The following is a 14,314-nucleotide window of genomic DNA, read 5'->3' on the forward strand; positions in this document are numbered from 1 at the left end:
TATTGTTTACAATTAAAATATTTCTCATTGTAGGACAATGCATGAGAGGCATAAATATCGTTCCGTCTTTTAACATGTTAACTAATTTTTCATATATCTTATTTTCATAATAGAAATTTGAAAATCTGAATTTAATATCAAAAATTGCATTTTGTATTGTTTGTATTGTAAACTCATCTCATATTATTTTAAGACATTCTACACAATTCATAGAATATTTATTGATAGTAGCATTAATAATTTTTGGCATATCTATGAATAAGTTATTTGTAGTTATATACAGTATAGCACTTTCAATGCACTCAACATTTCGTTTGATTTCCTCCTGTGTAATTTCAGCAGCACAAAACATTTTAATTAACGCTAAAGAACTTTCACCATTTGCTTGGCAATTGGATGATATGGAATGTCGGGAAATCAGATTTGCCATGATTAAAGTTTTAAACGAAGCACCAAATTGATATGTAGACAGATTAATATTTCTGTCTGTTGTCTCTTATTTGCCCGAAAAAATTTTCAACAGGATCCTGATTCAGATATTTAAGATTCATTGATGAAAATCCTGTATGTTGAAGTACATTGTTGTGTAGACAGTTGCTCCTTTATTTTTTTGTCCTCTTCAGCTTGCATTTGTTGTATTTTTAAAATCATTGTATCTCTTTCTTATTTAGTTAGGATTTTTCGCTTTTGTTGGGATACTTCATTTTGCAGCTGATCATATTGTTCTTTGGAACAATTGTTTTCCATTGTATCTAAATTTTCTACTTCAGACATATGTGATGTTATATCCTGTGTTTCTGTGCTACTATTGACAATCTCTTCTACAACATATATTGATGGAATTATAGTGCTACAATACATAAATGTGAAGCACAAGTATAATCGTTGTTTTTAAAATATTTATGACAGACTCGCAAATATTAGACTTTAGATTCTTTTACTGTCATTTTCAAACTTTCTAACCACTGCATACGACGATTTACATTTTTTAGGAAATCTATAATTTGAAACTTTCCAGATATGCATCCTTAAACGCAACAAGCTTTCCCCATTTTTACAATCTATATACAACTGAATAAAATATATTCTTATTAAATACATTGTTTTAATATATTTATAATAATTCGTAAATATTATATTATTACACCTTCTTGAAGAAATTTCTCTCTTAAATTTATTAATATTTAAAAAAAACTTTTAGATAATTTGTCCCTATTGTCTATACAATGACGATAATATATTACTTTTTTGACAAGTCCTCTTTGTTCTTTATTCAATAAGAACCACACCTAACCAGTCTCTAGTTCAAGGGGATCCCATTTTAGAGGGCGCCACTAATGTTGGTCACATAAAATACATTGGAGTTTGGTAGCCCTAGTCACCACAGCTATTGAAAATCACCGCAATCAGTTTTGCTCTATTCCTCGGGAGCGGTGCACTTGGACGGGTGTATATCAGTTGGACACGGGGCAATTGGACACAGTCCAATCACAAGTCGCTGTTCCAAGGGACCCTACAAATGTCTCTAATCACAGCACCGTGTGATTAGAGACATTTGTAGGGTCCCTTGGAACAGCGACTTGTGATTGGACTGTGTCCAATTGCCCCGTGTCCAACTGATATACACCCCTATTCCTCTCACTGGACGAATGACATTTTTTAAACGTTGTAAAAATGTAGAAGAACGAAAGATAGGTGGCGGGGGAACGGATCAAAGATGATACTATTGGATGATAAAGAATAGGGCAACGTTTTTTTAAGCGTTTTTTTATTTCGTGACTATGGTAGCGTTTGGTTGGTTAGTTTGGTCCACTTAACGCTCGCAACGCCTCGAGCAACAAAGATAGAATGACGCTCGCGGCGTTGCGAACGTTAAGTGGATCAAACTAACCAACCAAACGAAAAAACGTCTCATGTGTGAGTGTGTACAGTCAGCGCCAAAACGGTTTAGACAATTTTTCTAGATGCATATTTTGCTGGTATTCATAATCGGATCTTATATTTAAGACTGCTTAAATTAATCTTCAGATATTCAATAACCAATGAAATGATCCCTACATCATCTTAAGATAAACTTAAGGCCGGTATTCATAGTCCGATCTTATATTTAAGATCATCTTAAGTACTGTCTTAAGATGTCATGAACCAATTACAGAGCCGTATTCGCATCTTAAGGCCGGTATTCATAGTCGAATCTTATTTCAAGATCGTCTTAAGTAATGTCTTAAGATGCGAATACGGCTTTGTGATTGGTTCATGACATCTTAAGACAGTACTTAAGTTGACCTTAAATATAAGATCTGACTATGAATACCGGCCTAAGACATTACTAAAGACGATCTTGAAATAAGATTCGACTATGAATACCAGTCTAAAAGGCCAAATCACACTAATGATTGGCGATAGATAATTGACGATTAAAGATTGGAACTTGACCAATTGGAATAGCAAACCAAGGCTGAAGCTTGTTGATTCGTTAAAATCTAATCTTTAATTGTCAATTGTCAATCGTCAATCGCCAATCGCTAGTGTGATTTGGCCTTTAGGCCAAAATAGACTTCCGCCGCGCGGCAAGCATTACCGCATCCTGTGTGTAGGAGCCATAAGCGAAATAATTATTTTGCGTCATCTACAATAGGTGCTTTTCAGTGGCGTACACTGTGTTACACAAAACCAGTTTATTAGTTGCATATTATCTTACAAGATATTTTAGATAATATATGACCAATAAACTGGTTTTGTGTATGTGTGTCTATAGGTTTATGCGTCGCATGCCCCATCATGCTCCTATTCGCTCCAATGCACTCTAATTCGTTCGTGTCACCGGAACCAATATGGCTACTAATGACTTCCGCACACAGGACGCGGTAATGCTTGCCGTGCGACAGAAGTTCGCGCGACAGCCAATCAATATGCTGCTTTCCGTAATAACCTTTTAGTTCTTACGGAAAAACAACATATTGATTGATGCTCCCATGTAATGGCTCCTGCTCACAGGACACGACACTTGCCACGCGGCGGAAGTTTGTGCGACAGCCAATCAATATGTTGCTTTCCGTAATAACCTTGTAGCTCTTACGGAAAAACAACATATTGGTTGGCAAGCGTTGCCGCGTCCTGTGGGCAGGAGCCATAAAGGTACCTTTACGATTTCTAGTGAATATTTTTCCTAACATTATCGCGTTGGTATTTCTGTACGAAAATAGAAATTTTTTGTGTTCGTAAGTTTAGCGCGAATGACTGCAAGCGCAGACTCTGCCTCTAATGATGGTCGCGGGTGCGATGAGAGGTTTGTGAATTTTGTCTTCGTGAAATATTGGAATTTTTATATTAGGAAAACCATGATGTCTAAAGCTGTAGTGGGTCTTGCTGTCGGCATTGCCGGAATTTTTGTTGGTTATTGTTTTTACTTCGATCAGAAGCGTCGTAGCGATCCCGATTTCAAAAAGAAACTCCGTGAGCGTAAGTCGGTTAATCTCTTCTTTTCTGTTTTATGAATTCTTCTCGATACATCTTAGGTCTGTTCAGTTGCACTGCTGCAACAAGTTAGAGTAAGATAAATATATATTTGTTTCACTTTAACTAATTGTACTAGTTCAGCAGTGCAGCTGAAAAGAACAGACCACTTGATACTCGCAGAGTAATTTTAGGAGTTTTTTTTTTTATTCTTCTTTGCTATTGCAGGTAGGCGAGCTAAGAAACAAGCACAACAAAAGGCTTCCTCAAAGATTTTAGATTTAAGGGATCACGAAGTGGTGCAGAAATTCTTTTTGCAAGAGGTAAGTTTACTATTGATAAGAATCATGAAATGATGCAGGAATTCTTTTTGCAGGAAAATCTGATACTAATATGGATGTAATATCAATTTTTGTGATATAAAATATGCATAACATTTATATTGATTATTATTCAGGTACAACTTGGAGAACAAATGCTTACTTATGGTGACATAGAAGGTGGAATTGAACACTTGGCCAATGCAGTGGCAGTATGTGGCCAACCAACTCAGTTGTTACAAGTTCTCCAAAAAACTTTGCCACCAGAAGTTTTCCATGCTTTAGTTCAGCGACTACCATCAGTGGGCCAGGTATAACTTTGTTTTAAAAAAAGTGATATCTGTTTTTTTTAGCTGAACTAGATTACATTTGTTGCCTTCAGAATGAAACAAATATGTAGCTTATAATTGAAGGAAAAAGGAACAAAATAATTCTAATAGATTATTTCAACTAAAAAGAACAAGTCTTTGATTGAAAAAAAGTTATAAAAACAATTGTTTTATAATAAGATATAACTTTTATTCTTTTGTTTTATTTTTTATTTGACTTATTTTTTGCAGAAACTAGTAATGCAAACTCAGATGGCAGAGGAGGATGTCGAATAATTAATATAAAAATTCGTTGAGAATTCTTGAATAAAATTCGACTCTAGTGAAAAGTCTACATTCATTTTTGCTTAACATAGACACAAGCATAATTAATATCTGTAAAACCCTCTAGTTATAATCGTCGTGCTCGATTAAATTTTCTCTTTTTCTCACATGTATGAACTATATAAAGTATAAACTTTGTTCAATGTTTCATTTTTAATAAAACATGTTCTGTAACATGTTTTATAAAACATGAACAGAGAGCTGACGCTCTAAGTAGCAGGATGACACCAAATAACATATTAATAACATTTCTAATGTCATTAATATGTCAGTTGACGTCATCACGTTTGCTGGAATAGTGCTGAGTATTATAATATGCCAATTAAAACTTTTAATTCCTCACTAGAGTGGCATAGGAAAAATTATTATGAAAAACACAAAGAAAATGTCCAGTAAAGAGTCTACAAATGTTTGCACTTGGAAAGTATATACATAATTACTCAAATTATCGAATATACTGCACAGAGTATTTGACGCAACGCATCTGCTCACATATAGGTAGAATTGCTCAGATATAACAAAAAATTCTCATACCATTTTGCGAGTGGTAATTTTGGAGATACTAATGATAGAAAATTGATAAATTAGTATGTATGACATAATGGGACATTTAATGAGTTCTACAAACGGAAGGACGCGTTGCGTTAGACGTTCTATACAATAAAATGTTTGTAATTTTAATGGATGTCAAGTTTTCTCTCAAAACGTGATTGTTACTTCAGGTATGTAAAATACTTAAAACTCTACCAACTTTTGTAAATTTCAGTATGTATAAATGCACTGATTTGATTGTACCGATTTTAACTGATTATATGTTTCATTTTCGTATATTTGTACCATTTTTCCGCTAAGTTTTTGTTGTTTTTTTTGTGCGATACATATAATATGATCACGTATGTATCTATAACTTATATATGTACGAATCTGTGATCATAAAAGTTACTGTAAAAGTTAAAAAGTTTCGTTAAAACAAATTATTAATATATATTATTTTTAAACAAATTATTAATAATTATTAATAAATTTCGTAGAGTATTAAATATTAGATTTGTAGTATTATATATTATTACTGTTTTCGTCCAATTTCAAGGAACATATTTTGTATGTTCAGGAATTGATTCTAATGGACCTTCTACAACAAGCCATTAGTCATAAGCTGTAAGCAAATTGAGCAATCACAGTCGATTGTTTTTGAAAATAATCGACTGTGATTGGTCAATTTGCTTATAACTAATGGCTTATATTGTAGAAGGCCTATAATAGATTAATATTCTATTCTAATAAAATAGTAATAATGCCAGTATGCTTCAATTAGCTGTGTTCAATAGAACATACTGTCACTGTCCCATTTGCAATACTGATAACGAGCGCGCATGCTGCCTTATCTTGGTATAGTAAATGTGGAAAGATAATGCACAATTGAAATCTACAGATCCAATTGTAATCTTGTACAACTATTGTAATCGCGACAAAAATAATATATGAGAGTTATTCTGGAAAAATTTATAAATAGTTGAACGAAAATTACTGTGTATGAATCCTATTGCATGTTGTACTGCAAGTACTTACAAAAATATATATGTATTTTGTAGACAAAATCTAAAGTCAACGTATAAACGCGTACGTAAGCATAGCTATATATTGCCACTTTCAATAGCATTCAAATAATATATAATGTATAGTTCATATTTACTCTTTATATATATATATATATATGTGTATATATATATATGTATATATCTATATATATATATATATACACACACACACATATATATATATATATATCAGAAGTTATATTCTTATAAAAGTATATTACTCTGAAAATAGACAGACATATAATTTTTATCGCAATAATGCATTTAAAGCTGCATAAAATGAGCGTAAACGAAATATATAAGAGAAATAAAAATGTACAAGAGATATTTCATTGTAATTCTTAATATTTTGTTTAGAAATTATACTATTGAGAGATGTAAGTTACATTTATTACTTTTAAATAAGACAGCCGTTAATAGCGAATAAAGACCTCTTTAATTAATATACAACATGTGTATGTACATATATACATATGTACTTACATGTATACATATATATATATATATATATATATATATATAAATTACAATTTCCATATATAAAATTATAATCATGCTTATACATAATTTACTTTACAAGATGTGTGTGTGTAATATTCTAAGGTAGAGGAAGAGAAAAATCTAAAATCAATATATGATATAAATTATATCCTGACTTACTATTTACAATTTTATATGTATATATCATCATACATGATAACATCTCAAGACATGAAACGTGATCAGAGCTCTAAAAACGCCAGCATTTAAGATAATCAGTTTTATTAAAACAAAATATTTAAAAAAAGTTTAACATTATCAAAGACATACATATACCATGAACTACATAATAAACTACATAATTTCTCAAATTCTGCAAGTACAAAATAATTATAATCTAATGCAAATGGAGATATTTCAACCAATGGTTATTAGCCCAGTATGTGGCAGTATGTTCCAATATGGACTGAATTATTTTAAGTAACGAAATTTCTATGTAACCATGCTTCATTAACAATAAAAAAATATACAACAATAAAGGATAAAACATGTCATAAAATATGCATGATTACACCATGGATATCATTAAATCAGCAAAATAGAACTGTACAAGTGTAAGTTTTTAAGCAATGGCGCATTTATAAACTTAAAGAAGTTTGGAAACTACTTGGCACGATAAGCTGCATGGTAATATCTTCCAATCTTGCATTTGTTTTTTTTTTTTGGATTCATGTAGATAAATAAATAATGTATCTATTCAGACAAAATATAATGTATCTATTCAGGCAGAATTCAGAAGGAAACGAAAATATTATATTATTTACATTATTATTTGTAAGTTTAGTTTACAAACAATAATATAATTTGTACTCTCTAACTCAGATCAAATATCCTGTTGATCGAGTGTACATAAATTACATATCTGAAGTGTAGAAAACCTGAGTTAGTTTTACATTAGCTTATTCTGTATAATACATGCAATTAAAACCAAACCTTATAAACCATATTTGACGTGACTATTCTGAATTAGAAATTGTGTTCCTAGCTTCTAACATGACGTCGATAGCATTTTTCTCTATTAGACTCTTAGCCAAATCTTTACCAATTTGTTCTGCACCATGAAGACTTAGAGCACTCATTCTACCGGGGACAACGCCGCAGTAAAGGCGGGGCTCTTGGTATGGACATTTTCTATTGCAGGGAAACAAATGAAAGATGTAGGAATTCGTAAAACATTCAAAAATATACATCGACAATAAGGCATTAATATCAACGTGTGTCTTGATTACTTGGAAATTCGAAGATTTTCTTTTACTCACCTCGGTGGTTCACCGTCGTCCTTGGGTAAATACAGTTTACTTTTACAAGTATTTTCAATCAGGGTTTGACCGTCTAAGGACCACACAGCACCAGTGATCTTTAACTCTTTCCCTTCCAGAGAAGAAGACACTGCAACGGGCGCGGAACATCCGCCGCCGAGAGTCTTCAGGAAAGAACGTTCACACACACATCTTAAGGTAGTCTCCATGTCATATAATGGCTCCAACAAAGAACGTATTTCCCAATCTGATTCTCTACACTCCACTCCCAACGCACCCTGACCAACGGCATACAAGATTTCTTCGGGTTCCAGAATCTAGGAAAGCAAAGATATATGTATATCAATACAGTCAAATTACATGAAAAATTAAAGAAAGATAATTTTGAAAGAGAAACGAAGGAAAGAGATAATCTTAAGAAATAAAGAGAAATCATTTCAAAGAGAAAAAATAATTTCAAAGAAAAATGAAAGAAGTTTCAAGAAAAGAAAACGCTCTTCATGAAAGACTTCAAGAAAGCTAATTTTAAAGAAGAAGGAGTATCACACCTGGGTTATCCTATCCTCCCAACCCATTCTCTTTAAACCTGCCGCAGCTAATATTATGGCGGCGTAAGGGCTCTTCTCGACATCCAGCTTTTTTAACCTGGTGTTCAAATTGCCGCGGATGTTCTCCACCTTCAAGTGGGGCATATTTCGAGCAAGTTGCGCGGTTCTACGCAAAGAACTGGTACCGACGACACTACCTTCCGGCAACGTAGAAAGCGTTTTGTCCTTGAATTTCTTTGACATGACCACCGCATCGCGTGGATCTTCGCGTCTGTGGCAGATTATTAATTAACGTAAGCATTTCTCTTTGCGCAATTTAATGAGATTCTCTATGCCTGATAGGTGAGCAACTATCTCGTAAACTTGATCTTTTACAAGTGGGAGAGATTTACGTATACATAGGCAAAATGCTTCTTTCATGAGAATGGTAATGCGTGTTTGCGATACATTTGAACTTAAAATCTGCATCTTCACTTGTGACCTACGAGATATGAATAAAACATTAAAAAAGTTAATGTTTGTCTCTAAACAATTACTATGACGCAGACAAATATAATAAGAAAATGTTCTTGCTACAGTTTTTGTGTGTTCATTACCATTCAAATCCTACAGGAAAAAAACACTATGGTTAGCTCGTACATAAGTCTGGTTATGTCAATCAAATTCAATAATAAAATACGCAACAACTAATTATGTAGTTACTGCAACCACAAAGTAATTGCTGGGTTATTGCTGTTGCAGTGGTGACGATGTCTGCTTGCTCCAAATAAAATGTATGCATGATAAACGTCGTCCCAACCGATTTCTGGGCTACAATCAGATCGCGCGCAATTACATTGATGTAGTTGATGTAACAAAGTAACTGAATCAATTACATAAATTACCATTACAAAAAGATAACTAAAGTGATGCAACTATGCTGTTCATAACTAAACCCAGACAGCACAATGTCAAAAACTGGGACATAAGATATCTTTAAGACGACTTAAAAACGTCTTAAAGATGTCTTATGTCCCAGTTTTGGACATGTGTGCTGTCTGGGAAATATTTCTGGTAATGTGCACTATATCTTTTTTCCGTGTAGGCTACCGCTTTCCTATGTACTCGTTGGTATTGTGAAATATTTGCTTGTCGCGTAGCTTGTAGATCTCAATTTGATTTTCGCTATTCCCAAAAATATAATTCCAAATTTCTTGCAAGCTATATAATCCTACTTTCTTCTTTAATTTTTTTTCTTTTAATGCTGTCAATTTTTACTGATTTCAAGGACTTTCACTATAACTTGTACAAAACCCTTGTCAGTATATCTCATTAATTTTTATCGATTACAGTGGAAGATTTCACTATAATATCTGTAATACACAAATTCGTTATACACTGTACCAAATCCAACTTCCTGCGTTCGTGGTGATGAAATCTGCCTATGTTTGCAAACTGCAACAATGGAAACAATCGCTACTATGGACTTCTTTCAGCGAGACTTTACTAATTGCTGTGCTGTACTTATAATCGAGCCGTCAATTACAAGTATAACATTACAGTGAGCAAAATGCCGGATCTCGGAAAATTGTATCTCGGAGAATACGAAAACAGCTTACTTTAATAACACGCCTAAAGCCATTCCGGGCGGTAATATCGTCGGCAAGTCTTTTAGAGAGTGCACGACAAAATCAAGACTGCCTTGCTCCAGAGCTCGCTCCAATTCTTCGGTAAAGAGAGACTTCTCGCCAATCTTCGGTAAAGACTTGTCCAGAATCCTATCGCCCTTGGTAATCATTGTAACTGTAATTTGATCGCAGCTTATAAAACGAGAGTTTTCCCTCTGCGAAATTAGGTATAATATTTGACATACATAATTTTTGATATTTTATCACTGAAAAATAAATGATAATGCATTTTTATCGTGCAAGATGTTTATTATATTTTATTTCCGCATGATGATACGCATAACAAATGTACTAAAAGAGAGTCTGATTTTTCTTTCAGAAATATCTTCCTTCACAACTATAATGGGACAAGGAATATAATATGAAACAAATAAATCGAAACTTTGTAAATGAAGAATTATATCAAGTAACTAATGCTGTACTGTTATTCATATATACGTTTCTGCTTACCTATCTCGAATTCTTTCTTGGGATAATATTCTTTCAGGCATTGTATCACGTATCTAGTTTGTATTAAGGCCAACTGAAACAACCACAAACATCTTTGAATGAATGTTATATAATAATATGTTTAATGCTTTTTTCTTATATACAATAACTTCACAGATTATTCAAAATCAATATAAAGAAAGCACAAAGTGCAATACACAAATATCCTTTAATACAAATTTAACTTCTCCACAATTATAATTTATTTACTGAGAAACAACTTATTTATTTATTTACTTATTTAACTACTATAAATACACGCATTATGTTCTGATATAAGGAAGTTTAATAAAATAAATAAAATTAATCGATCGCGCGTTGCGCATACAGAGTTGCATAGAAAATAAATTTTGAAGTTCCCTGATTTTCGTTAAAATTTAAGATGCTATATATAGATAAGATATAATTTAAGATGTTCGTTTTACAAACGACATTAAAGAATTTTCCATGACCAATATTTAATCTTAAATTTTAACGTTTAGAAGCAGGGATTACAATGGTACGACCCAAGTAGAACAACGTTATCTTAAAGTATTCCATTTTACTATATAAAATTAAATCAGGATAACTTTATTTTCGGTAAAAAAGTTAAGTTTCTGTTTACTGAAAAGATTATCTAATATCCGCCCGAAAGATAACTTTTAATATTCAAAAAGATATCATTTAGATATAAAAGTATCAAGTTGGATACAAATTAAATATATATCAAATGATAACTATAAGATCCATAAAACTAGCTATGCATGAACTAGCTATTAACCAACTGTAAATTGTTATTTAATTGATATCATATTAATGGAGACGAATTATTGACATTGACTTGTTATCTTATAAATACGTTCCAAAAGTTAACTTCAAAAACGTTAATCAACCTGTTCTACTTGGGGATTTTGTAACTCTTAACGACAGTATCGTTATCGTTATGTTGCGCAACTTTTCTATAATATATCTACGCAAGGATAACGTAACGATAACGACACTGTCATTAAGAGTTCCAGAAAAAATATAAATTTCAATTATTTTATTTTATTAAGAAGCGACGTGATAGTCAATAAACTTCTAACTCACGCGATTGAGCCTGTTAATACTTCTCGGTATAGTTTTGAAGTCGCGGGTACGACTGTGAGCAAAGTCCAAAATTCAATTTTATATTTTTTCCTAACTTTTTCAGGTTTTTTCGGTTCTTTAATATTGTTTCCTTGATTTTTCCAGATTTCTCCCGGTCAGTTTAAGTTTCCCAGATCTATGCTGGCATACTTTATCACTGTCGGTTGCCATTAACGAGAATCGCTGAATAACTTCGCGTGAAGCCCACATCAGGCTAGACATTAAAGATCAAGGACTTCGACTTTTAATTTGAAAATTTAAATACTAAAGATTAGAATACCCCATAATAATAAAAGCCCCCAAGCCTAACTTTAGACTCGCTCGATCTCAGTTCATCAAAAATTCTAATTTTTAGTATCCTCTATATCCTCAATCTCCAACACTCAATCCAACACAGGCTTAAGCTTAGTCTGAGAAAAGCACACGATGACAATGTGAAAGGTCTCTCGTGCCTCTCGTGTTTATGTCAAATCATTTACATTCAACGAACACGAACGAACCTCAATATCTATGTTTGATATTTAATGCGTAAAATTTGGTCGATAAGAATCCGAAACACGAATGATATACATATAAAAAATCGAAAAAGCGTGGTGTAAACAAACACAAGTCCAAATCGTCCAGTTTGCACTTCGAAAACATCGGCTTGAGCGTATCGTGTATATCTAATCTCGTTTAAAATGTAAACAGATTATTTTATGCCGCAATCACGTAGAGTTTTCAACTTTTTATAGATGATTTGTAAAAAATAAAGTCTGATGTGTGAACAAACAACCGGATGCAAAACAAACATCTCGATTTAGAGTAAGATTTTCGTCAGTGTGTTTCAAAATAAAGCAAAATAAAAAAAAAATTTAGCATTTGCACAAAAAAAAGGAATTCGTATAATAATTTAAATCAGAAAAAAGAAATGTTTTAAAATTGCAAGACACTGCAGAACAAGAAAATAAAAACTAATGAGTCCAAATACTTGTGGTTAAAAGAAACTGGAATCTTGTAAGATTCACAACAAGTCTTTTGAAGTAATAAAGGTCTTTTTGAAGAATTGAATATGCTCATTGTCTTTCCTGTATTCATCTTAATTTCTGTGGATCTATAGCTAAATTAATTTTATTAGAAATGACAAAATTCCTCTTGAATCTCTTTTTTTCACATGTGAAAAAATATAGTGGATTATTTAGAGGAAGAGACTTCTAATCTCTATTTTTATTATAAATCATTTTTTAATATTTTTATTATATAACATGGAGAATATATATATATCCCCATAATAATTTCCAAGGAAAAGTATTTAGGCTCACTGTTTTTGTTTTTACTAAACAGCTTATAATATTATGTGTATCTATTTCTAACAATATAAATTTAACCTTTGAGTCAATACGAGTTTAAGTTTTTGTCTGAAGAGAGTTCAAACTTAGATTAAAGTTTAATTGACATTGATAGAAACCATCTCATTGGTGAGATTGGTCATTTTCTATTTCTGGCAATATCTGTTTTGAATTATGTAAGCTTTTCATTAATTTTTTCATAAATCTCTATCCAGGGAAAAATATTTGATTTGCATTCATGATCGTGTTTCTTCACATTATACTCTTCTTTTCTCTGTGAGTCATCTACAAAAAGACAAAGTACTCCACATAATTGTCGTACGATTATTCAACGGTATACATATATACGAGCAGATTTTATCTTTGAAACAGATGTTCTTGAAATTATGAATGCGATAAAAATCACCAGAGCGAAACTTGCACATTAGAATATCGATGAAAATTCAGAAATTTCCACTCATGTCATTCGCGATTCTCAGCGCGCAAAAGTTCTCGATTAAAGTGAGAGTGATTAGTAAATGCTTACCTCGCTCTTACGAGATCCCACTCGTATTACATTACGTGTCTCCTCGCTGCTCATTGCTTCAGACACCCAGTATATTTGACGGAACTCCAACGTTCACGGATGCGAGGTCCGGCAGTCGGATTTTGGAATGTATCAAACACGGAATATGATCGGAAAGATACTTTGATTAAATCTTAATTGGGTCATAGAGGCAGGTACTTTCTCTTATGATTCCAAACTGTGCTTAACCTCATCGACTTAACGCGTGATCGTTTCCCCGAGGAGGCATGTGATAAATAGGAACTTGATCGAATTGTTATGTGTTTGCATAAGATTAAGCTGTTTCACAGTCACTGACACTGCAGCAGAATGTGAAATTAGTGAGCAAAAGTTTTGGAGAAATGACGATAGTACTCTAACCTCTCGCCATGACTATCACAATGTGACTGATGAGATTGCTATTTCTTCTTCTTCCTGTGTTCTATAGTTTGAATAAGAGATTATTATTTCCAATAAAGTGACATGATAACTCATGTGAAATTTTCCCTCGAGGTGGTGCTAGTCGTTCAGTTTGGTTCTACATTGCCGACAGTACAAATGAACGGTAGGTGGCGCTAGTTTCAGTAGCATTTTGGGGTGCGTTCAGATGGAGAAAGAAATAGCGTAACGGAATAGTTATGGAAAAGAGATATAGTGGGGGTCAGCCAATTAGAGTAATTCTGTTTTTATTTTATGTTCTGTTGTTTGATAGGTAGGTTTCACATGGCACAGAACTGTTACGGGACGGAACAAATACGGAAAACATTCTAACCTATCCACATCGAGAATTGTAAAATTTTCGATG

General features: G+C 32.7%; 2 protein-coding genes across 2 annotated transcripts; one reads left to right on the top strand and one right to left on the bottom strand.

Annotated features, from left to right (window-relative positions):
• The first annotated feature begins 3,238 nt into the window (after positions 1-3,238).
• LOC116845094 (mitochondrial import receptor subunit TOM20 homolog) lies at positions 3,239-4,439 on the top strand. Its single transcript, XM_032817407.1, has 4 exons — positions 3,239-3,462; positions 3,685-3,779; positions 3,914-4,087; positions 4,337-4,439. Exons 1-4 carry the CDS (start codon positions 3,342-3,344, stop codon positions 4,379-4,381), a joined length of 435 nt encoding a protein of 144 aa, XP_032673298.1. The 5' UTR covers positions 3,239-3,341; the 3' UTR covers positions 4,382-4,439.
• Positions 4,440-6,772: 2,333 nt separating this feature from the next.
• On the bottom strand, positions 6,773-13,935 carry LOC116845093 (porphobilinogen deaminase). The gene is made up of 6 exons (XM_032817406.1): positions 13,492-13,935; positions 10,492-10,564; positions 9,973-10,156; positions 8,375-8,645; positions 7,827-8,143; positions 6,773-7,698 (listed from the first exon to the last, which is right to left on the bottom strand). The coding sequence occupies exons 1-6, from the start codon at positions 13,543-13,545 to the stop codon at positions 7,524-7,526; spliced, it is 1,074 nt and encodes a 357-aa protein (XP_032673297.1). The 5' UTR covers positions 13,546-13,935; the 3' UTR covers positions 6,773-7,523.
• Between the last annotated feature and the right edge of the window lie 379 nt (positions 13,936-14,314).

This window comes from Odontomachus brunneus, unplaced genomic scaffold (assembly GCF_010583005.1).
Source record: "Odontomachus brunneus isolate Ranch 3 - 2012 unplaced genomic scaffold, Obru_v1 Obru_scaffold_049, whole genome shotgun sequence".
In the NCBI taxonomy this organism is placed as follows: domain Eukaryota; kingdom Metazoa; phylum Arthropoda; class Insecta; order Hymenoptera; family Formicidae; genus Odontomachus; species Odontomachus brunneus.

What these genes read in the sequence shown, in the direction of transcription:
- LOC116845094 (XM_032817407.1), top strand. Translation starts at nt 3,342, where the DNA reads ATGATGTCTAAAGCTGTAGTGGGTCTTGCTGTCGGCATTGCCGGAATT. An exon ending in AGAAATTCTTTTTGCAAGAG is followed by an intron (nt 3,780 to 3,913) that starts GTAAGTTTACTA and finishes ATTATTATTCAG; the next exon opens with GTACAACTTGGAGAACAAAT. An exon ending in GACTACCATCAGTGGGCCAG is followed by an intron (nt 4,088 to 4,336) that starts GTATAACTTTGT and finishes TATTTTTTGCAG; the next exon opens with AAACTAGTAATGCAAACTCA.
- LOC116845093 (XM_032817406.1), bottom strand. Translation starts at nt 13,545, where the DNA reads ATGAGCAGCGAGGAGACACGTAATGTAATACGAGTGGGATCTCGTAAG. An exon ending in GCTTTAGGCGTGTTATTAAA is followed by an intron (nt 8,646 to 9,972) that starts GTAAGCTGTTTT and finishes AATCTGCCACAG; the next exon opens with ACGCGAAGATCCACGCGATG. An exon ending in GGGAGGATAGGATAACCCAG is followed by an intron (nt 8,144 to 8,374) that starts GTGTGATACTCC and finishes TTGCTTTCCTAG; the next exon opens with ATTCTGGAACCCGAAGAAAT.